The 22,510-nt window shown below is 38.5% G+C and overlaps 2 protein-coding genes and 1 pseudogene across 4 annotated transcripts; 1 reads left to right on the plus strand and 2 right to left on the minus strand.

The window, feature by feature from the left end:
- Window positions 1-1,009: 1,009 nt before the first annotated feature.
- Window positions 1,010-2,352, minus strand: LOC128243635 (uncharacterized). Of its 2 annotated transcripts, none has more exons than XM_052961517.1 (3): window positions 2,199-2,352; window positions 1,929-2,071; window positions 1,010-1,522 (listed from the first exon to the last, which is right to left on the minus strand). In XM_052961517.1, the coding sequence occupies exons 1-3, from the start codon at window positions 2,218-2,220 to the stop codon at window positions 1,301-1,303; spliced, it is 387 nt and encodes a 128-aa protein (XP_052817477.1). In that variant the 5' UTR covers window positions 2,221-2,352; the 3' UTR covers window positions 1,010-1,300. The 2 variants fall into 2 exon arrangements, with proteins under 2 accessions (XP_052817477.1, XP_052817478.1); XM_052961518.1 differs by having other exon boundaries at window positions 1,929-1,999; window positions 2,199-2,335.
- Window positions 2,353-3,655: 1,303 nt separating this feature from the next.
- On the plus strand, window positions 3,656-11,773 carry LOC128243640 (uncharacterized; annotated as a pseudogene).
- An 831-nt stretch (window positions 11,774-12,604) lies between these two features.
- LOC128243626 (P2X purinoceptor 7-like) lies at window positions 12,605-22,184 on the minus strand. 2 transcript variants are annotated; one of them, XM_052961504.1, is made up of 6 exons: window positions 22,115-22,184; window positions 21,823-21,965; window positions 16,206-16,299; window positions 15,576-15,733; window positions 15,185-15,412; window positions 12,605-15,006 (listed from the first exon to the last, which is right to left on the minus strand). In XM_052961504.1, exons 1-6 carry the CDS (start codon window positions 22,122-22,124, stop codon window positions 14,743-14,745), a joined length of 897 nt encoding a protein of 298 aa, XP_052817464.1. In that variant the 5' UTR covers window positions 22,125-22,184; the 3' UTR covers window positions 12,605-14,742. The 2 variants fall into 2 exon arrangements, with proteins under 2 accessions (XP_052817464.1, XP_052817465.1); XM_052961505.1 differs by lacking the exon at window positions 22,115-22,184 and adding an exon at window positions 16,867-18,330 and having other exon boundaries at window positions 21,823-21,960.
- Between the last annotated feature and the right edge of the window lie 326 nt (window positions 22,185-22,510).

Here is a 22,510-nt window from a genome sequence, read left to right on the forward strand (position 1 = left end):
GTTTTAAAATCAAAGGCAAGAACGTAATTTAGAATACTGGAAGCACAAATCGATGAGTGTCTACGCAGTGTGTGTATACCACGTGATAAATTGCGTCATAAATGCTACGTCGGAAGGCAATATTTTGCTTCGAATGAAGACTTAAAACAAAGATAACTTCACTATTTCTTCACCATTTTAGATGAAACATAGCGCAGTCTACGACTCTTACGGAGCCCCGCCTTCGGTCCTTTACCAGAGTTTGATTGAGAGTTTAGTTTCTTTAAACACTTCAAAAACCTTTTCACAATACGGCCGTCTGACGGAGCACTGTCAAAACATTATGATGGAAACGGGTTTGTTGAAGTGTTTGAGGAAACTAATCACCTAATCAACTTCGGTTATAAAACGGTGGCGGGGCTGTTTAGGTGGCATAGGCTGCCCTTGGTTTTATTTAAAACGGTGTAGTAAAAGAAAAGTTATCTTTGATTTAAGTCTTCATTTTATGCAAAATGTTGCCTTCCGACGTAGCATATATGACGTAATTTATCACGTGGTATACACACACTGCTACGGGAAGAGAGAATTAGCATTGGGCGTACAATGTGCCGCAGTTATACATGCTTGTTTATGAAGTATCAAATGTATTTCAATGTTTCGAAATATATTTGGCTGTATATTATTTACTCATATAGACAGACAGTATTTCATAAACTCCATAAATCAGACATAACTTGTCTGTTGGTTTCTGATATTTGCATCATCTGAAGCTAACATGGAGTGTAATATAACTAGTTTGACGGCCCAGTAACAGAGTATTCGTATGCTGTACAATAATCAAAACAAATTTGAACGGTATTTAATTTGTGCATTTACACTAGCGCAACGTAAACTACGGGTCTGTTTTACAATTTACACTGCGGTAACATAATAAATCGCAGTTAATCGCTATCTCTCTGCGATATTGCCACCTATGGTACAAAATAACATATTCAAATGTGTTAGAATGTAGATGTGTACATAACACGAGTTACTATTTTATATATTTATTTGTATTGATATATTTCCATGTACAATATTGTGTGTGCTGTTTTGCTCTTATAGATTTAAGATTCGTCACTTTTATTGAAGTTACTTGAACATATACTAATACACTTTCTCGTAGTCTCGTAGATCGAACGTCTAATAAAAACTCGGAAAAGTAAAGAAATCCTCTGAAATTTGAGTAATGTTTACTATACTATATACTTTTGAAATTATCACTTTGTTTTTTGTCTGTAATGTTCTTAAAACGTTTGTTTTCCTTCTTCCGCAGAAGTTATTAGTCACGAATGTAGAAACCGACACTGTCCACGTCATCGAAGCTCAAGTCTCCCTTATACAAGTAGATATCACGCTTAGTATCACACCTCTCCACCTTATCCATAGGCAGGTCGCCAGAAATCACTATCTGGATGCAAACTTCCGTTTTATTTCCTTTTTTCCGGATAAGTTTCTGTATCTCTGTCTTTGACGTATCGTCGTCAAAGTTGTTGATAAGAATCTGAAAATATTCACTAGTTGTTGAACAATTGTTCTTGAGGTTGTAAAAGCCCCCTGTCCCACCCAAGCTCCGTCTTCCTTTCATACTCGGGTCTACTATTATCCATTATGGAAAACTTCGTAGGAAAGCATTGGTGACGAATTAAGCGTACCATTACTCCCGTCCTTTTTAGTTTATGCGTACCATTGGCGTGGTTGACTATGTCACTTTTAATGGTTGTTCATGGTATTTGAGGATTCTTGAATTTGATAACTTCAAAGACCACTCTCTTATAACAAAAGCAAAGCTTAACACGAACAGCTGTATTGCGAAAAACACAGAAAAAGCAAAGGTATATTGTAGTCATTCTATTAAAGAAAAGAGGTATCAAGAAATATTGTGGTATAAATAAGAAATAGTGTCGTACCTTTGTGACGGACTCTCTGGGGCTCATTGTAGTCAGGTAGACACCCGGTCCAAACCTCGCGTGTTTTGGATCTGTAGACATGTTGATCTTTTTAGTAAGTGCTATGCCCAACGCCGACTTCAGGTCGGTGTGATGATACAGAACTGTGAAGGAAATTATTCGTTTGATGCTTATGATAAAAGGATTCAGAATTACTTTATAGATATATTTTGAACAGAGACAAGTTTATACTTTTTTATCAGGTGAAAACTGTGATTAAATAAGTCTTACCTATGCTGAGACCCGCTCCCATCTTGTTACAAGCTTTCGTATTAAACTTCTTATCGAAACTTGGTATTTCTGGAAATAACCGACACACACCCTTCGTGTCGCATACAAACTTTGCGCATGTGCTGTATGTAATAGTATCTGTACGATTAACTACTTTTGTTGACATTTGATACGGCAATAATAGTATCTATCATGAAACATTATTTCACAGTTCACTTGCATAGTTCAGTCCTTCCGTCGTTTCCTTTTTCATTGTACATATCACATGCACGGCGGGTTAAAATCGGATCTGTTATGCAAACGGGTCATTGCTTTGAAATCCTTGAAGGTAAATGAATTGAATAAATTCCGACGCCACTATTTAAGCGGAAGTCTTTCCAAAACATATTAAGCATACTCGTTTACACAAGTTTGGATCCATGTTTTAAAAATAATACAAATTTGACTTATTCATTATTTTAATTAACAATATCTATGCGAACAAAAACAGAAACAAGCTCAGTAGCAAAAAGTTTAAACATAAACCCGGTTTAATGGCACTGGGTAAACGCCAAAGACATAGAACATAAATTCACAAACAAAAATGAAAATGACACCTCTAGAGTGTTAACAAAGATTAACCATAATTGGGCTCTGTGACCTAGTTTTTGACCCAAGAGAACCCATATTCGAACTTGCGCTAGAAATCATCAAAACAACCTTTCTGACAAATTTGGTGGATATTTGGGCTAAAAATGTTACCTCGAGAGTGTTAACAAGGTATTTCATATTTGGGTTATGTGACCTAGTTTTTGACCCTAGATGACCCATATTCGATTTTGGGCTAGAAATCGTTAAATTAACCATTTTAACAAATTTCCAGGATATTTGGGCTGACAATGTAACTTCTAGAGTGTTTACAATGATTTACCATAATTGGGCTCTGTGACCTAGTTTTTGACCCAAGAGAACCCATATTCGAACTTGCGCTAGAAATCATCAAAACAACCTTTCTGACAAATTTCCAGGATATTTGGGCTGAAAATGTTACCTCGAGATTGTTAACAAGGTATTTCCATATTTGGGCCATGTGACCTAGTTTTTGACCCCAGATGACCCATATTCGATTTTGGGCTACAAATTGTTAAATTAATCTTTCTGACAACCAGATGACCCACATTAGAACTCGTCAGAGTAATTACTGGGACAAACATCCTGACCAAGTTGCGTGACAATTTTGGCAAAAATGTAATCCCTAGAGTGATAACAAACTAAGTGTGGACGGACGACAGACGACGGACGACGGACAATCATCGATCTTAATAGCTCACCCTCAGTCTACGGCTAAGGTGAGCTTAAAACTAGGTATGTTAAACAAGGATTATTAGGTACCGCCTTGGAACGGTCAGTAAAATGTAAATTTACTCGGGTTTTAAACCAGTTTGCGTGCACAACCTCAATCTTATCCCAACAATCCCGAATAAATCAATAATGTAAACGTTTGAATGTGTGTTTATAAAAGATGCACTCTTATTAAAAGTCAATATTACAAAAATAAAATTTGAGTGATAATCCTGTAAGTTTTCACTAAATAATGCACTTGTGGAAAATATCACTTTCTGATAACAAATCTATAACCGTGTATTTGATAGCTGAAATCGCTAAAATATTAAATGATTGGTAAATGAAAAAAGATTTACGGAGATCAACGATCGACTCCGTAAAATTCGTTCGGTTGATATCGGGAATATCTTGCATACTAATGAGGTAGCGGAAAATTCAAAATGGAGGCAACAACAAAGAAACGCGGAAGACCTAAACTGGCCGAATCCACAGGTACTTGACACAAACTTTTTTTAATGTTCTATATGGGCTATATACTATAATAAGATAATAAACATATATATAGGCCGATTTTTTTATTTTGTGACTTGCGCCTGTGGCCGAATCTGAGAGAAAAAGGAGGATGGCCACCAGAAATTTAGAGGCATCTAAGTCAAGAATATATATTGGAAGTGAGACTGAAAGATGGGAGAGGATTAAAGTCGAGAACGGATTGAAAAGCGACCGAGAGTTGGCAACATTTTTGATTGACAGGTACTTTTCTACTTTCCTTTTTGTTTTGATTTAACTACGATGAATTTAATTATTCATTTGTTCAATGTAAGCATTTTTTATTTGTATTTGAATACCTGGATTTATTGCCATATGTGACACTTTGATAGGAAAAACTAGCTGCAAAATTTATCGTAATAATTCGTTGATAAATACTTGTTCCCAATTCGGATAATGTACTACCGGATATTTTGCATTGCTCTTCTGCCTTAAACAGGCTCCAACGTGTGTGCAGTATTTTGTGCTGATATTCAGATTGTAAGCATGATGATTATTTGAGAATAAATCAAGTCACATAGTCATGATAATAATCAATATGTATTGGATATGGATGGGTTAACAGACTGACACTGAGGGACTGACAGCACAGTACACATGATTATGAACACCTGGTGAAGGTCAACAAATTTTAATCAAGATGCAATATTGCTTTGGCCACTTGCACATTTCATCAGTTTCCATATCTTAAAACATTAGTGTCAATTATGTTCATGTACTTGTTCTTCAGTATTGTTTAGTAGAATGTCTATTTGATGTAGATCACACAAATTATTGTTCATGATTTAAAACAGAATGTACATGTATATGTTATAACCCAGTCTTCAGCATTCACTAAATCCATATTGCAGTTTGATTGGGCTTAATAAATTATAGCCCCCCCCCCCCATTCACCCTAACACATAATATCTGGAAGCTTTATTCTTGAAAATGCTATTGCATTGTGTCATATTTATGATGTTTTGAGTAAAAAAGGGTTTTTCTTTTGCACAGTTATTTGCATCACAAGGACAAACCAGAGACTAGAGTCATGCACATGACACATATGACCTCAACCCCATGTCAAGGATACATACCACAACACAGTCAGAAAACACCATCTGTATCAGAGGTTTCTGCACCAGAGACTGACAGGTAACTGTAACCTAAAGTTTAGTCCTTTACAATTGGTTACACATATTCCATAGTCAAGAAACAACTTGACTTTTATTATTAAAGTTTTAAGAAACCTGAAGAAGTTATTTATTATTTTCTTACGTGGATCAAAGAATTTGTATGTATACAGTAAGGCTGTATTGTAAGCAAACAAATCATTTTTATTTTCAAAAATTAATTTTATGATTTTGTTTCAGCGAGATCATGTCTGGAATTGAAGTCCTGAAATCTTCTGATGAAAGTTCAACACAGTAAGGATATTTTCCTAAATAATCAGTTCTATCAGTCAATAGGCCCTGCCTTATAATACTCTATAATTCCTTATGGTACCTTTAAATGGTAACATAATTAGTAACCAGGTATTTGTAAATAATGTATAGAGGTGAATAGACTGTCTTACTAAGTTTTTCTTACTGAATACTAGAATAAAAGTCTACTGACAGAGCAAGGAGAAGTGTGTTTGAACACCGGTGTATATGCACATTGCAATTTGTGCAGTGTTACATTGTGCATTATAAAAAATCATGAGCCTATGTACTGCAATGTTGTATTCTTTCATTACATATAATAGACAACATATCTATTACATTTGATAAACCATGCAATGTTAATGTTTTACAGGCATTCACCAGAGAAGAGACCATCAAAACAGAAGTTGCAATCTTCATCATTTGTCAACCCTTTAGAGTGAGTTTACCTTTGTAATTGAAATAGAGTAGATTAATGTGATTGATTTGTCTGCTTCTCAAATAAGGGTCTTCACTGTTTCAGACTCCACCAGATTTAGTTACTTGGGTAATAGAAGTGGTTAAAACACTTTTTCTACCCAAAAGAAATTTTGATTAATAGTAGGTACTGATGCCAACTTCAAAAAGGGAGTTTTGGTTGTGTTTTGTTTCATGCCCTAATGCCATCTTTGTATCATTCACAAGTATTGATAAACAAATTGAAATAAGGATATTATTTGTGATATACTGGTAAACAACTGATTAGATTAATAGAACTGTTTACAAATGAACAGTGTATCTATTTGTTCCTATGAATGCTTTTTCTTTAATGTAAAATCAATTTGTTATTTTTCTTTCTAAAGCATAACCCTCGACTGCACATTCTCGGATACCGATGAGAGCTTGACAGATGATCCTGACTATGAACCCAGCTTTGCTATGACTGCAGTTCTGTAAGTTTTCATATAGACAGTTCATTTTTTATTATGAAATACAGAAATGATTCATCTGCAAATAGAATAAGAACAACATGCTAGAATATGTAAAAGCAAGTAATGTCAACAAATAGTATTGTAACTAAGGGGGATTGGTAGTCATCATATGGGTGACTGGTTGGTCTGTTGCAAATGTTATCCAAGTAAGTAAATCTTGGTACAACTGATCAAAGTAAGGTGTAAAGTACTGACCATACCCCTCTTAACCCCTCAGCCTGTACAGTTTGAGATTATACTTTTATTAGTCCTTTCCTTCTCAAATAAGCAATCTTTTTATGCATTTTATGTTTTTATATTTTTGTTTCAGCCCTCCTTATTTGAAGGATTGTCCAGATGTCTCGTATGAAGAAATTGAGCTTGATAGGGATATTGTGGAGATGGTTGAAGACAGCGATGAAGAAGATCTGACTGATTTGGTTGATGGAGTTAATCACATAAAATCAGATGGTGACATTGGTGTTTTATGTGAAGATGATACTTTGCTCGTTTTCATGGACCAGCTGAAGATTCTAGCCAGCAGAGCAGTGCCAGCATGCAGAACCTGTAAATCTCATGAGGTGGAGATTAAAGACACCTACAAGGGATCAGCTGTCTATCTTGAATGGGTAAGTTTACACAGCATGTCAACACATGGCAAAACATGTCATTTTTAGCTCGACTATTCGAAAAATAAGGAGAGCTATACTACTCACCCAAGCGTCGGCGTCACCCCTTGGTTAAGGTTTTGCGTGCAAGCACACATAGGTTAATATCTCAGCAACTACTTAAGGTATTGCATTGAGACTTTATACAATGGTACTCAACCATCCAACCTAATTAATTAACCAAGTTTTATAACTCTACTTTGCATTTAATGCCAATAATATGCCTTTATTATTTGACTTAGAAATTCTGGTTTAGGTTTTGCATGAAACCACTTTTAAGTCAATGCTTCAGCAAATACATCATGTGTTGCATTGTAACTTTACACACAGGCTCCCAACCATTAACCTTCTTTTTTAATCAAGTAAGATAACTATCTTTTTTATTATATAATTTTTGCCCCTTTATTATGCGACTTAGAAATTCTGGTTAAGGTCTTGCATGTTAGCACACATATGATAATATCTCAGCAACTACTTGATGTATTGTATTGAGAATTTATACAATGGTATTCAACCACCCAACCTAATTGAATAATCAAGTTAGATAACTGTGTTTTGCAAATAATGGCCCTTTATTATTACACTTAAAAATTCTAGTTAAAATTTTTCATGTAACCACATTTAAGTTAAATATCTCCGCACATCATGTATTGCATTGAAATCTAATCTAACAGTGACCCATGCATGTTTCGCCAAAACTTTTCAATCCTTACACTGAAAAGCGGTAGAATAGTCGAACGGGTAGAATAGTCGAACGCGCTGTCTCTGTGACAGCTCTTGTTTATAATTTCCAATTTGTATTTTAAAGCTGCACTCTCACAGATTTACCATTTTGACAACATTTTTTGCCTTTGAATGAGCCAATCTTTGTGTAAATATCTGTAAACCACTGATATAAGATTGCTGACATAACATCAGATCACAGATTTTTTAAACTTAAGAATGAAAAGTTGTGCTTTGATTTTTTTTGTCAGCAGTCTTATATCACTGGTTCCCATGCCTTTTCTGCATAAATTTGCTTGTTCCACAACAAAATATTTTTTTTAACAAAGGGTTCAATCTGTGAGAGCGCAGCTTTAAAAGATACATAGTAAAAGGCTCATGTCACACCCTTCATGTTTATAAGATTTCACTCGAGAATAACATGAACATAATCAAGATTTTTTACATGTTCATGATTTTAAATTGTTCGATTTTGCTTAGTTCTGTGTATGCCCTGATACACTTTAGCCTCAAATGTTGTCACTGATCAACAAAACTGAATGTAAGCTTAGTTTTGTTCATTTTTTCAACAACCAGGTTTGTAAAGAGGGTCACAGCAATGGCCGATGGTGTTCCCAGCCCCTTCTGAATCGCAGAGTGCACAGTGGCGACTTCCTGATATCTGCCACTACAGTTTTGTCAGGGAACAACTTCAGCAAACTGAAGCTTTGGGCTGATATGCTAAAGTTAAAGTTTCCTTCAGAACAACAGTTCTTCCGTGTTCAGGGAGCTTACTTGGTACCAACAGTTGACAGTTACTGGCAAGAACATCAACAGGATCTAATACAGTCATTTCATGGCCAAGATGTCATAGTTCTTGGTAACTATACAATACAATTTATGTCTTTTTATGTCACTCTATGTTTTTTTTGGCTGTCTGTTTCAATTTGATTTTTAGCTTCAATGTTTTTATAAACACTATTAAAATTGCCATGAATATCTAATAAATCTGTGCACAAATGTTTTATCTTGATTTATGCATATAAATCAGACAGAAACAGTCTATATCTGAGACACTTACAACAGTCAATCCTTTATTTGGGCCAGTGAAACAAACCATTTAGATTGTATTACCCTACTTTTTGGGAAATTTGTTAAACATGATTAAAACACAAGGATTTGAGTAAAAAATGCATATCACTTAACTTTCAATTTTACAGTTAAAGGGTATGTTGCTTATTAATTTAGACATGTGGCAAAAAAGTAATAAGGACACACACATAATGTCCATCTGTATTCTGCCTTTTCAGGAGATGGACGTAATGACAGCCCAGGCCATTGTGCCCAGTACTGCTCCTACACCTTGATGAGAATGATTCCAAGAAAATTCTAACCTTGAAGACCATAGACAAACGTGAAACTGATAGGAAATCTGCTGCCATGGAGAAAAAAGCACTGAAAGCCTGCCTTGAAGAGCTGCTGGACAAAGATGTTTGTGTAAAGGAGTTGGTGACTGATGGACATTTGGGAATCACTGCCATGATGAGTAAGAAATTAAAAATTGTATTTAAGGCGTCTTAACAAAGCTCTAAATGATTTATATAGCATTATCTAGCGGTTCGCTGCTTATATGTTAGAGTCCAAGTGTTTATGCATCTTGAGTGAACTGGCAGTGTACTTGAAGTTCATTTAATGTCAAGTTTAACCTTTAAAGTAATGTATGTTCTAACTTGATGCTATTTCTATAACTTTATTGATTATATGACATTTTCAGGTACCGTACAGATTACAAAGAGCAGAAGGGTATTTTCCACTCGCATGATATTTGGCATGTGGCCAAAAATTTAGGCAAAAAGCTGACGAAGGTAAATACAATATAAGTTTGCTCAATATATACATGCATTTATTGACTCATATAACTAAGTGTGAATTTCAATTGTTATGTATTGATAACATTATTATCTTATAATATTTTCCTTTCAGCTCTCTCTGAAGAAGGACAACCGCATCCTGAGAGATTGGATCAAAGACATAGTGAACCATTTCTGGTATGCATGCAAGGTTGCGGAAACTGAGGCCCAGTTTAAGGTAGAGTCTGCTTAAAATGTTTTTCCTCTGTGATCACTGTAAAGAGAGATACATGCACAAGATAATTTGGTGTTGTCGGGTCACAAGCCTTATTGACAGCTTTGTTCATTTTAATGCATTGTCAGTCTAAAACGGATCTACCTGGGCTCCATTACCAGTGCATTCCTTAGTTTTGCTGCAAGCAACTGACAGCTTACCCACTTTTATTAGCACTGGGAGATAAGGTGGGTCCTCAGATTATTTGATCAAAATATCATGGTGAATTTTGCACATCAGGCTCCTGAATGTGCTGGCCGTTACCGCATGGTAATTTGTGCAGTTCTTTCTTGATGTGTTACATGTACTTTATTTGTGTTTGGATACTGAGAAAAAAATAATGATGGCAAATGAATGAAATTAATCATAGATAAAAAGGTCAAAGAAAAAGTTGTGTTGCAGAAAAACTCATGTATCTTGGTGGAATTGAAATTCATAGTATTTTTCAGAATGTTAAGCTTTTGTTTTCTATGTATTCAGGGAATATGGGTGAGTGTGCTACACCATGTCACAGATGAGCACGAATGGCTCATATCTTATGGGGATGATGGCTGTAATGAATGCCACCACGGTCCACTGGCTGCACAGGATCAAAAATGCTGCAGTTCTGAAGGACCTTTCTTCTGTGGTGATGGACAAACGTCTACTAAAGAAAGTTGCCTACTATCTGAAGTTCAGGTAACAAAAGTTCACTTCATTTTCATTACCTTATGATTAGATCCAATGGCCAATGACCATACAATTTAAATCTTTTCATTTTAACCGACATAGCCTCTGAAACAACTGGGCAACCTCTATAATTATACACTTTCCATGTAGCATCTGTGGCATGACCCAGAACTGTTCACATAGTTCAGACATAAAAGCCACATTGTTGTATATATATGGTTGAACAATTGTATATAAATATGGTATCTGATTTTCCAGAAGCACTGCAGAACTGGAAGGCTTTCACCAACATCTTTTGATGTATTGTGCAAAGCGCTTCGCCTACACACCACCTGTGTACCGAATGAGAAATTTGTTAGCTGCACTGGATCATAACCTGCATCAGGATCGCTCAGTACAATTCAACAAAAATGGATCAATGAGGTATGCCATTAGATTTTGCATAAAATTCAGAGTCATGCAGAATGTAAGATTTTAACAAATGTAATGTTTTTTCTCATTGATCAAAACCAATATGGAATAAACATGCCTTTTTATCAAAATCAAATATCACAGCTTTAATATTTGATGGAGTGAACCAGAGTAAATTTGCTTTCATAGCAAAAGTTCACTTACACAATTTAACATGCTAATCATTTTTTTGAATGCGTTTGTGAACTGACACTTCAATCATTATTCTTACAAGCATTTTACTCCCACTGCCTTGCATGCTATCCATTTGGCCCCTGTATCATTCTGGTTTTGTTATGACTAACTTTGCAGATTGAGACGGGTATTTAACAAAAAAAGCGGTCGATGGTCAGTGTATCCAGTTAAAGAACAAAAAAAATACCAATATATAAGGACAATGCTGAAAAGGGCTTTGAGGCTGAGACTGGATGACCGGGTTGGGATGAGCCAGAAAAGGGTGCTGGAGGAGGGGGACCCCAGGCGGATTTCAAAGAATCTGGCCCCATTATCTCCTAAGGCCACAAAGGAGATCGTTCTAGAGCAGAAGTCACGCTTTAAGTGAAGACAATGAACATATGATGTTTTGAGGCAATGACGAAAAGGGCAGGAAGTGTAGACATAGATAATCGTGCGGACAGAATCTGAACCTGAATTTAGTTTTTACTAAGAGACAATTATAGTTATTGCTTTTTGATCTCATTTTTATATTGTGTGAAATAAAGTCAGATAAAGCTGTTCTCCTATAGATATCATTTAGCTATGACTACTTGTAAGAAATTGTGTTATTATGCCCCCCCCCCCCTTCGACGAACAGGGGTATATTGCTTTGCACATGTCAGTCCGTCCATGTCAGACCAAAGCTTGTCCGAGTGATGACTTGACAATTCCTTGAAGGATGGTCACCAAACTTGACCTGAAGATAATGGTAAAAGGATATTAAAGCTTGTCCGAGTGAATAATCACCAATGGCTAGACCTATGGTCATCAAACTTGACATTGAAGCTGGGCCTGACCAGTAGATGACCCCTAATGCTTTTAGGGATCATCAGGTCAAAGGTCAAGGTCACAGTGATAATTTCTGCACACATGGCCCTAAAACTTGTAGGTTGGGTGTGATCAGTAGATGGCCCCTATTGACTTTGGGGTCATCAAGTCAAAGGTCAAGGTCACAGTGACCTTGAAAGCAAACTTGACAATTCCTGGACAACTTGACCGGAAGGTAGGGCCTGACCAGTTGATGACCCCTGTTCATGTTGGGTTTCATTGGGTCAAAGGTCAAGGTCACAGTGACCTTTCACTTGAAAAAGGTAAGAAAGCTTCTCCCAGTGATATCTCAACAAAGCGTAGACCTATGATCATCGAAATGACTAGGGGATTGGGTCTGACCTGTAGATGACCCCTTTTAATTTAAGGGGTCATAAGGTCAAGGTCACAGTGAGCTTTAATGCAAAAAGCTTGTCTGTGTAATAACTTGACACTGCCTGCACCCATGGCCCTAAAACTTGATTTTGAGGTCCATGCATATTTTATTAAATTGCCCAAATATAATCATGACATAATGGCGCTTGGGGGGGGGAGGGGGGGCACAATGTTTGACAAACATCTCTTGTTTTACTAGTTTTAATTAATACTACCAACTGTAAAACTGATACCATAGAATTTCTAAGCTGCACTTGGCCAAAGAAATTATATTATTTATTGATAACCCGACCTTCTGCAGACAGTTATAGTTATTTCAGGGAAACCTGATTCCTTCATTCATTGCTTCCAAGACATGTTTGTTAGCTTTTATTTATTTAGTTTAGTCATGTCCAAAATTTGTTCTCATTTATGCAAGGTGCAGTGACTTTTGTCATCCAAATCAAATAAGTCATTGTCATAAATCAACAATAAGTCATTCTTCTAGTTAAAATGACATGTCATTTGGTGTCATGATCCAGGGTGTGAAGTTCTTTCATTTGAACTGAGATTTTAAAAAGACATTTTCTGTTTGGCATATTGCCAAACACCTAAAGTAATGGCTCCTTATTGCTCACTGTGATAAATATGACCCGAAATCCACTGATAAGCTGAAAGTTGAGACACTATATATTTGGTCAATAAATTATTGTCAGGAAAAATCTAAATGCTCCTAGATAAAAGCATTTTAATACTCCATTGATCCACTGAAAAACAATTTGAAAGGCAAAATGTAGTTGAAATATTTTATTTTCTATACAAGATTATACTATACTTCAAAAAAATGTAAATATCTTTACAAAAGAGAGATTTCCAAAGTTAACTGAAACAAATAATCTTGTTCAAGAATAAAAAAAACACAACACTTAACTGAACATTTGTAGAGGCAATTTAAAACAAGTTTGATTTACTTTATACACTGTACATAAAATACTTCAATCAGTTACATGCGGTTAATGGAAAATCTTATGTACAATGATTAAAGGTACTCGCTCATGTTTTTGCAAAAATGCACTTTTTTAGTATGAAGAAATAAAGTGTCATCAAAATCAGTTCATTTTGTTCCTTTATTACAGCTTTGTTGTTGTGTGATTGGTTTATTGACATTATCAATTCAGTGTTAGGATGTCAAAATATCAACTTCTTTGGTTATTTCCTTGTGGCCTTGTGGTTAAGGCATCGGTTTTTCAGACTTGATTGGCGTGGGTTTGCACCTTATTTCAAACAAAAGACTTTTTTATACTTTGAAGATATTTTTTTGCAATTTCAATACTATAGAGAAAAAATATGATAAAACAATTTTCTAAACCCATAACAGAGAAAACTAATGTTTGGTATAAAACATGAGCAAGTACCTTTAGGGTCATGCTGGTGCAATACAACAAGTCGGTTGTAATGTGTAATAAAAAAAGTGAAAAGAAAGTGTATGTACATGGCACATGGGAATCTCAAAGTCAGACAAAATAATATCAATAACAGTTATTCAAAGATATTGAAAGTGAAATTAAAGCTGCACTTTCAAAGATATACCAATTTTACAACTATTTTTTTTGTCTTTGAAAGAGCGATTTTTGGCACAAATATCTGCAAACCAATGATAAAAGATTGCTGCCAAAAGATCAGACCACAGATTCGTATTTCCCCTCGAAAATTAATGTTTAATGGCTAACCCGTTACTAAGAAAGAAAAAATGCATTAAACATCTTTTTTTAACCGAATATAGAATTTGCGAAAAAAAAATTCTTTACAGCCTTATATAGCAAAAATTGCCTCGTTCCAAGACAAAAAGTAAAAAAAAGTTGTGAAAAAGTTCAGTCTGTGAGAGTGCAGCTTTAATGATTGAAGGCAAAGTCAACATAACATAATGGCATTATGCAAAGTGTCACAGAGCAGATCTGAAAAAAATTAGCAATAATTATGAAGAGCTGATATAAGATGGTATGCATGATTATTTTTTGAAATAGTAGTTTGTTTGTTTGAACAATAAACCTTTAACCTGACTTGTGATGTTGTGACTTTGCTGATAATTGATGAGCCTTTTAATACAAAACAACTTTATTATTTCCAGCATGGTCTCAGACAAATATAAGATTCATTTTCAACAGAAAGATATTCAAAAGTAAAGAAATTAATATTGTTACCATAGGATGTTATAGAAAGACTACAGGTTCAATTTTAGATTTATGGAATTATAAATGGCTTTTCACACAAATAAGCAAAAAAAAAGCAGCAAGCTGTTTCCATAACTCTAGCCGAGGCGACTGCGAATATATCCCTTGTACTGGCCAAACGGATCAGGAAACTTGTCCCTGATTCGCCAGACACAGCATGAAGGAATCACCCTCCTGTCCCCAGCCCCAAGCCTTCCATAACTCCAAAGTGTGAATTGGCGGTAAGCCTGGTGTCTGTTTGCCCTCATAAGGTCAACGTCATCTTCAAACACAAGCAGGTCCCTCCGGAAGATGCGAGCCAGGGCAAGGACTCTCTCATGTAGGATAAGAAGGTCAAAGTCCTATGGAAAATATATTTCTTTTTTATTGGTACACATACTAAACATGAAATACAAAAACAATAAAATGACTAATAAGGCATTAAAAGACCATATTCTTTTACTGGATTTGCTATTTAAATATGAAGTAGACTTGATCGTGAGAAAAATACTATTGCAACCAATGACAGGAAACACTTACTGGGTAAAGAGAAAGGCACTTGGCCTTTCCGCAGCACCGCCTTTCAGATTGTGTGGGCATTTCTCGACACCTCCCGCAAATGCACCAATTTGGAACAGCATCACCTGGTTGAGGGTGGTATCCTCCTGGCTGGCGGGCGGCTGGCTGCATCATGAGGCGGGGGTCAAAATTGATGGCTTGGCAGAGAATATCTGCCATTTGCCGCTTGGTCAGTCGACCAACCTCAGCCTGTAATTAGGTCATGTATACAATTAAAGGGGACACCCTTTTTCACTATTACTCTACATTGATTTTGAATTTTCTCATTATAGAATAACATTGACCAGATTCAACTTACTGTTGTTATCTCAAACAGTTTTAACATCACTAGTCAAGAATATTTATGACATACCCTCATGGTTTCCTGCTGTTTTTTCAAAAGAACCTGCTCTTCCTCAAACTCTTCATCATCATTCTTTCTTCGCCTGGCCGAGGCAGCAGGGGCTTTCCCCTTTCCTTTCCCCTTCCCTCGGCTGGTACCTTTTCCTTTTGGCACTGGGGCTTGGGGCTCTGAAATGGAAATAACGAGAAGGTTGCATATCAGTTTATTATCATCACTAATTCAATTTGGTCAGCAGTTTCCTTTTAATAAGGGTTTCAATTTATCTTTGAAAGTAGCATGCATATTTTAATAAGTTTACAGAATATATGAGGATATTAAGATCTTTGAAACCAGTTTTGTAGCTTAAACCATTTAACCTTGTTTTTATTAAACCTGGCTAACTTTTGATACAATGATACTAAATGGCACTGGCAGGATGCTGTTGACATGTTGACATTGAGTGTTTTTGTGTTCCAGTCATTATTGGTTTGAAACCTAGTGAACACACCTAGCTCCGCCCAGTCTCAGGTTCACTTTCATAGTTATCGCAACCATCTCTTGCAGTCATTGTTTAAATTTTCTAATAAATTATACTGAAACCATGCACAGTTTTTGTATGAATAACATTTGAGGAATTTTACTGATATTTATGGGTCATACTTTTCCTTTTCTTAGATGGTCCCGCGCAGGGCTCTTCAAGATGCCTCTTTCGTGAACGGCTTTGTGTAGATGATTCACTTGAAGGAACTGGGGACTGCAAGATATTTAAAATAATCATTTTTGTAATGTGTTTGAGTAAAGAAGTCATCCATAGCAAAAGACATTGCCTGGTACATTAACAAATCATTTTTTTCAAATGGGTGCTGATCCAGTTAAATAAGGGTATCGGATAATTTTTCTCTAAAATATTCAACAACAAACTAAACTTAATTTTCATTCTGCTTACAATGTTGAATTGCAAGTTAAACATTACATGGAATTGGGAGTAGAATAAAAAATGCCTTTGTTATTGGTCCCAAATCTAACACATTCTGTTTTGAGGCCTTTACAAAATAAAATCAGAACAAATCAAAAAAATCAGTAATAATGTGTGAGAAGTTAATTTCAAGTTTTGCATATAAACATGCTGCTTTATTGACAAACCGCAAGATAACAAAGATTAAACTGGTGACGCTTTCGGACGCTTCCGAATACTATTCACTTAGACGCTCACGAATATTCACGAAAATCAACGTTTATAGTTAAAAATGAAAGCTCAAACTAATTATTCTTTATATTAACTACAAAAATACAATACAAACATTCAAAAACAAATATTTACCGACGATCCTGACGATCTGTCCATTTTCTGTCTTTTTGCGTTTTACTTTCGTGAGAGTTGTCGTTTCGCTTTATGACTTCCGGTTGGCATAAATTATGCAAATTAGCATTTTCCGAATACGAACGGAAGATGGCGGGCGATTTGAAAGTACATTATTTGTAAGGAAGAAAAACCGTAATTTCATAGTTGTTTTTTTAAATTAAACACGGTAACCTGCATAAGAACCATTGTTTTTGATATTTATTCACTCTTTTCGATAATTTCTAACAATTGCATTATTTGTGGTACTTCTTATTTGGGAATAAGAGTGCTTGCAATGTTAATTGCGACTACAAATGCATTCGATTATCATTCTAATTGCAGCTTACAAACCATAGGTGACATTATCGGACATTTGTGGTGAACACTTGTTTTGTATATAAAATATAATTGTATATAAACTAGTGTTTGAAAATCGGACTCTATTATCCATATAATATGCTATCGATAATAGAATCAAATCGGACCAAGCATTTCGATTTACTAACGGACAATGATCGAAAGTACGTAATATCATTTCGGAAAACATTCGTTAAACAAAGTATCATCATGACCAATTAAATGTTAAATACAGAAGGTTCTATGAATTATGAACAATTCAACACATTTTGTATACAGAGAGTATTTGTAATGATTAGAGTAAACGTGTTTACATTCATCGACATAGTGTATGAGAGTGACCTCCCTTGTTTAATAATCTCAACAATGATTCCCCGGATTTTTAACATTTACTAGACTTGAATCACATTACACAATAAAACGTATTTACCGCAAGTAATATTACCGAATTTAAATTAGACAACCAATATCGAATGACGCCGACATAACATTGTCAGTCACGAGTTATCGACTGAGTTCGATAATCGATTCATCAATAATACAAACATTTATATAATGTCACTGCCACTGATGCTTCACACCGATTTATACAACTATGTGAAAGTTGATATGCATCTAACTAAAACCACAATTATATACATTTATTTTTCTGATATATTTTTCAGTACATATTTGCGTGTGCTGAGTCACAAGTTAAGAAGATTAAAAATCTAGCCAAAATCATGGGAAAGCAAAATAAATTCTCTGAAAATTGACTATATATAATACACGTTTTAAGAAAATCTTAACGGGAAAACAATTTCAAGTTAAAATCATCGTTTCAAGATTATTATACATTTGTTTTTCTACTGAGGCAGTTATTCATCATCTCGAACGTGTAATACGACTTTATCCATGTCAGCTAAGATCAAGTCTCCCTTTTACAAGAAGATATTTCGCGTAGTGTCGCACTTCTCCACCTTTTCTTTAAAGAGGCTGCTGATTAGTTTCAGCTCGATGCAAACGTCAGTTTTCTCCCCTCTTCTTTCAATAAGTTTCCTCATCCTTTTTTTTTGAAACATCGTCGTCGTAATTGTTCATCAAAATCTGTAAATTATTAAACTAGAACCTGAGCAATTGTTCTTGGGTTTGTACAAATCTCCCGCCTCCTCCCATCGCCCCATCCACCTTTACCGACCATAGCCCATCGGCCCGTCCTCCTTCACCCGCCCAAACCAATCGTCCCGTCAACCAATAACCGCCGAAACCCAGCGTCGCGCCCATATATACCCGCCGAACCCATCGCCCCGTTCACTTTTAACCGCCATAACACATCGCCCGTCCACATTCACCAGCACAAACCCATTACCCGTCCATTCTCACCCGTCCCAACTCATCGCCCCGTCCACCTTCGACGGCCATAATCCCATCAACCGTTCACATTCACCCTCCATAACCAATCGCCCCAACCTTCTACGACCGCCCAACCCATCACCCGTCCAGCTTCACCCATCCCAACCTATCGACCCGTCCACCTTTACCGGCAATCCAAACCCACCCCCACGCCCATCTACATTCATCCGCCCCCACCCATCGCTCTGTCCACCTTCATCCGCCCCGGTCTGTCACAGCGTCCAGCTTCACCCGTCCCATGAAATCGTCCGTCCACCTTCACCTACCCCAAACCTTCGACCTGTCAACCTTCACCATACCCCATCCATCACCCTGTCCACCTTCAACCGCACCAAGCCATCGCCCCGTCCACTTTCATCTGCCCCAACTCATCGCACCGTCCACCATCACCCGCACCGACCCATCCTTTATACGGCCCCGTCCATCTTCACCTGTTCCAACCCATAGCTCCATCCACCGTAACCCGCGCCAAACCATCGCCCAGTCCCACTTTACACGCCACCTTCACTCGGTCCAAACAATCACCCCGTCTACCTTCACCTTCCCCAACCATCGTCCCGTCCACCTTTACCCGCCCCTTCCAATCGCCCCGTCCAAATTCATCCTCTCCAACCCATCGCCCCCTCTACTTCAGTCGACCAAAATCAAACGCCCCGTCCACCTTCCCCGCCCTAACCAATCGCCCCGTCCACCCTCACCCGCCCTTACCCATCGCCTCCTCCACCTTCACCCGCTACCTTCTCACGGCCTTGCCTATCGTCCAATCCGCCTTAACTCGCACAACCCATCGCCCCGTCCATATAAATCCTCCCACACACTTCGCCTTGTTCACTTTCACCCGTCCCCACCCATTGCCCGGTCCATCTCCATCCGCCCCAACCCATCGCCCCGTCCACCCTGACCCGACCTAGCTCATCGTCTCGTCCACCTTCACCCGTCACACGGCCCCGCCCATCGTCCCATCCACCTTAACCCGTCCCAACCAATCGGCCCGTCCAAATTCAACCGCCAGAACATATCGCCTTGTTCACATTCACCCGCCCCCACCCATTGCCTCTCATCTCCACTCGTCGAAACCAATCGTTCCAACCACTTCCACAGGGCCCGGCCATTCGTCTCATCCACCGCAACTAGCCCCAACCCTTCGCTCTACCCATATTCACCCGCCCAAGCACATCGCGCGGTTTATTTTCAGCCGCCCCCAACCATTGCCCCGTTGATCTTTACCCCCCCCTCCCCCACCATCCCAACCAATCGTTTCGTCCATCCTCAACCGACACTTTCACTCGGCCCCACAATCGTCCCGTCCTTCATCTGCCCAAAACCAACACCCCTTCCCACTTCAGCAGCAAACTTCACATGGTCCCGTCAATCAGGCCAACCACAATCACTTTCCAACACAATCGCCCCGTCGAACCTCACCCACCACACCCATCGCTCTTTCCACCTTCACCAGCCGCCACCTATCGCCCCCACCACCTTTACCCGCCTCAACTTATCGACGCGTCACACTTGAACCATCACATTTACTCGGCCCTGCCCTTCGCAATGTCCACCTACACTGCACCAACTCATCGCCTCTTCACCTTAAACCGTCCCAATATTTATGCGAAAAGCTAGAGAAACAAGCTCAGCAGCAAAAAGTTTAAACATTAACCCGATTTATTGCCTCTTGGTAAACGCAAATGACATAGAACATAAAAACAAAACACAAACAAGAAACATGGAAGAACATCACAAAACTCCACAAACAGCACAGTGCATTCATACTATATATAACGAACTGGGTATGTTTATCAAGGATTGTTAGGTACCGCCTTGGTCAGTAAAATGTAAATTTACTGGGGGTTAAAACCAGTTTAAGTGCACAAACCTCACTCTTATCCCAACAATCCTAAATCAAGAAAAAACGCAAAAGGTAAATCTTATCAAGTATGCATTAACTTGAGGGAACTTAACAATAAAACAGCCGCCCCACACATCGCCCTTTATACGTTTAGCTGTCGCACCAATAGCCCCGTCATCCGCCCTAACCCATAGTACCTTCCACCTTCCACTGCCCCCACCCATCTCCCCGTCTATCTTCACCCGCCCCAGCGAATTGCTCCGTTTACGTTCACCCGCCCCAACCAATCATCCCGTTTACATACGCTGCCCAAACCTATCGCCCTGTCATCTTCACCCGCTCCCACCCAATGCCCCCGTCCACCTTCACCCGCCTCCACCCATCACCGCGTCACCCTTAAACCGCTAAATTCACACGACCTCGCCCATCATTCTGTCATCCTAAACAACCCCAACCTATCGGCCCGTTCACCTAAGCCAGCCCCTACCTATCGCCCCATCAACTTTCACCCACCCCACCAATCGCCCCGCCTTCCACGTTCACCCGCCCCACCAATCGACTCATTCATCTCCCCCCACTCCAACCAATCACCTGGTCTACCTTCACCCTCCCCCACCGAACGCCCCGTTCATGATTACCCGCACACCCAACGCCTCGTCACCTTTCAACCGCCCAATTCACACTGCTCCACCCATCGCAATGTCCATCTACACTGCCCCAACTTACCACCCCGTCCTCCTGAACCCGCCTCGATCCATCGACCCATCAACTTTCAACCGCCCCATCCGTCGCCCCGTCTACATTCACCCGCGCCACTCATTTCACAGTTCACGTTCACCCACCACCACCCATCCACCCGTCCACCTTAACCCGCCATCTTACGCCCCGTCCACCTTCATCTGCCCCTCCAATCACCCTGTCCACATTCAACCGCCCCACCCATCCCCCAGTTCACCCTCACCCGCCCCCATCAACAGCACTGTCCATCCTTCACCCGCCTCACCCTTCGCCCTGTCCACGTTCGACAGCCCCACACATCGGCATGTCCACCTTAACTCGCCCCACCTCTCGCCCCATCGAAGCTCACCCACCCCACATCAATAGCCCCGTCCACCTTTACCCGCCCCCACCTGTGGCCCCATCAGGTCCGGGCAATAGCGTGGACTTTGACTTGCGGTCCAGCCAATCCTGGTTAAAATCGGCACGAAGCGGGCCCATCTGGAAGGTTAAAACACGGCCCATTTCCCCCGCTATCCCCGGTATTCTCTCCGACCTTGTGGAGGGGGGACGGTGTGGTTACAATTGACTGGTGCCTTATAATATAAATAATATTGACGTACCTCTTTGACGGAAGCGTTGGAGTTTATTTCAGTCAGATAGACCCCCGGTCCAAACCTCGCGTGTCTTGGATCTGTAGACTTGTTGATCTGTCCACTCATTGATATGTTGAACGCCGACACAAGGTCGGTGTGGTGATATAAAACTGTAAAGGAAAATCGTCGTTCGATTTTTATAATTAACCATGCTTAGGATAAAACTGATTAAGAATAATTTAAAAGACATATGCTGAACTCAGAACAGTTATGTTTATGACTTTCGATAAGGTGAACACTATTATTAAATCAGACTTACCTTTCGGCATCACGTTTTAGGTTTACGTGTCGAACGTCAAATCGAAACTAGGTTTATTTTGGGAAATAACTGGAAAACATGTGTTTTTGTTTTGTTTTTCGAAATTCAAGTTTCAGAAAATGTAAAAGTCACGCGAGTTGTATACATGTCAAAATTGTCAAGGTTAATTGTACAATCTGCACATACATAACATGTGATACGAGGTGTACAATTCATAAACAAACGCAAATGAAAGGGGTCAAGCTTTGTAAGTACTAAGAAGAAAAAGAACAGTATAATTTATCTTCTATAGTAAACTTAGACTTGTACTTCAAATATTTTAATACAAGTTTGTTACGTTTTATAGTAAAACTGAGTGTTATACTAGCATAGTGTATTTCTAATTTAATCCAATAT

This window comes from Mya arenaria, chromosome 8, assembly GCF_026914265.1.
Source record: "Mya arenaria isolate MELC-2E11 chromosome 8, ASM2691426v1".
In the NCBI taxonomy this organism is placed as follows: domain Eukaryota; kingdom Metazoa; phylum Mollusca; class Bivalvia; order Myida; family Myidae; genus Mya; species Mya arenaria.

Coding starts and splice junctions, on each gene's coding strand:
- LOC128243626 (XM_052961504.1), bottom strand. Junction 15,734..16,205: donor ACCATCTAAGAAAAGGAAAA/GTATGACCCATA, acceptor TTTCCATTTCAG/AGCCCCAAGCCCCAGTGCCA. Junction 15,007..15,184: donor AGTGCCTTTCTCTTTACCCA/GTAAGTGTTTCC, acceptor TATTTTCCATAG/GACTTTGACCTTCTTATCCT.
- LOC128243635 (XM_052961517.1), bottom strand. CDS start 2,220: ATGGGAGCGGGTCTCAGCATAG. Junction 2,072..2,198: donor GGGAGCGGGTCTCAGCATAG/GTAAGACTTATT, acceptor TTTCCTTCACAG/TTCTGTATCATCACACCGAC. Junction 1,523..1,928: donor CCAGAGAGTCCGTCACAAAG/GTACGACACTAT, acceptor GAATATTTTCAG/ATTCTTATCAACAACTTTGA.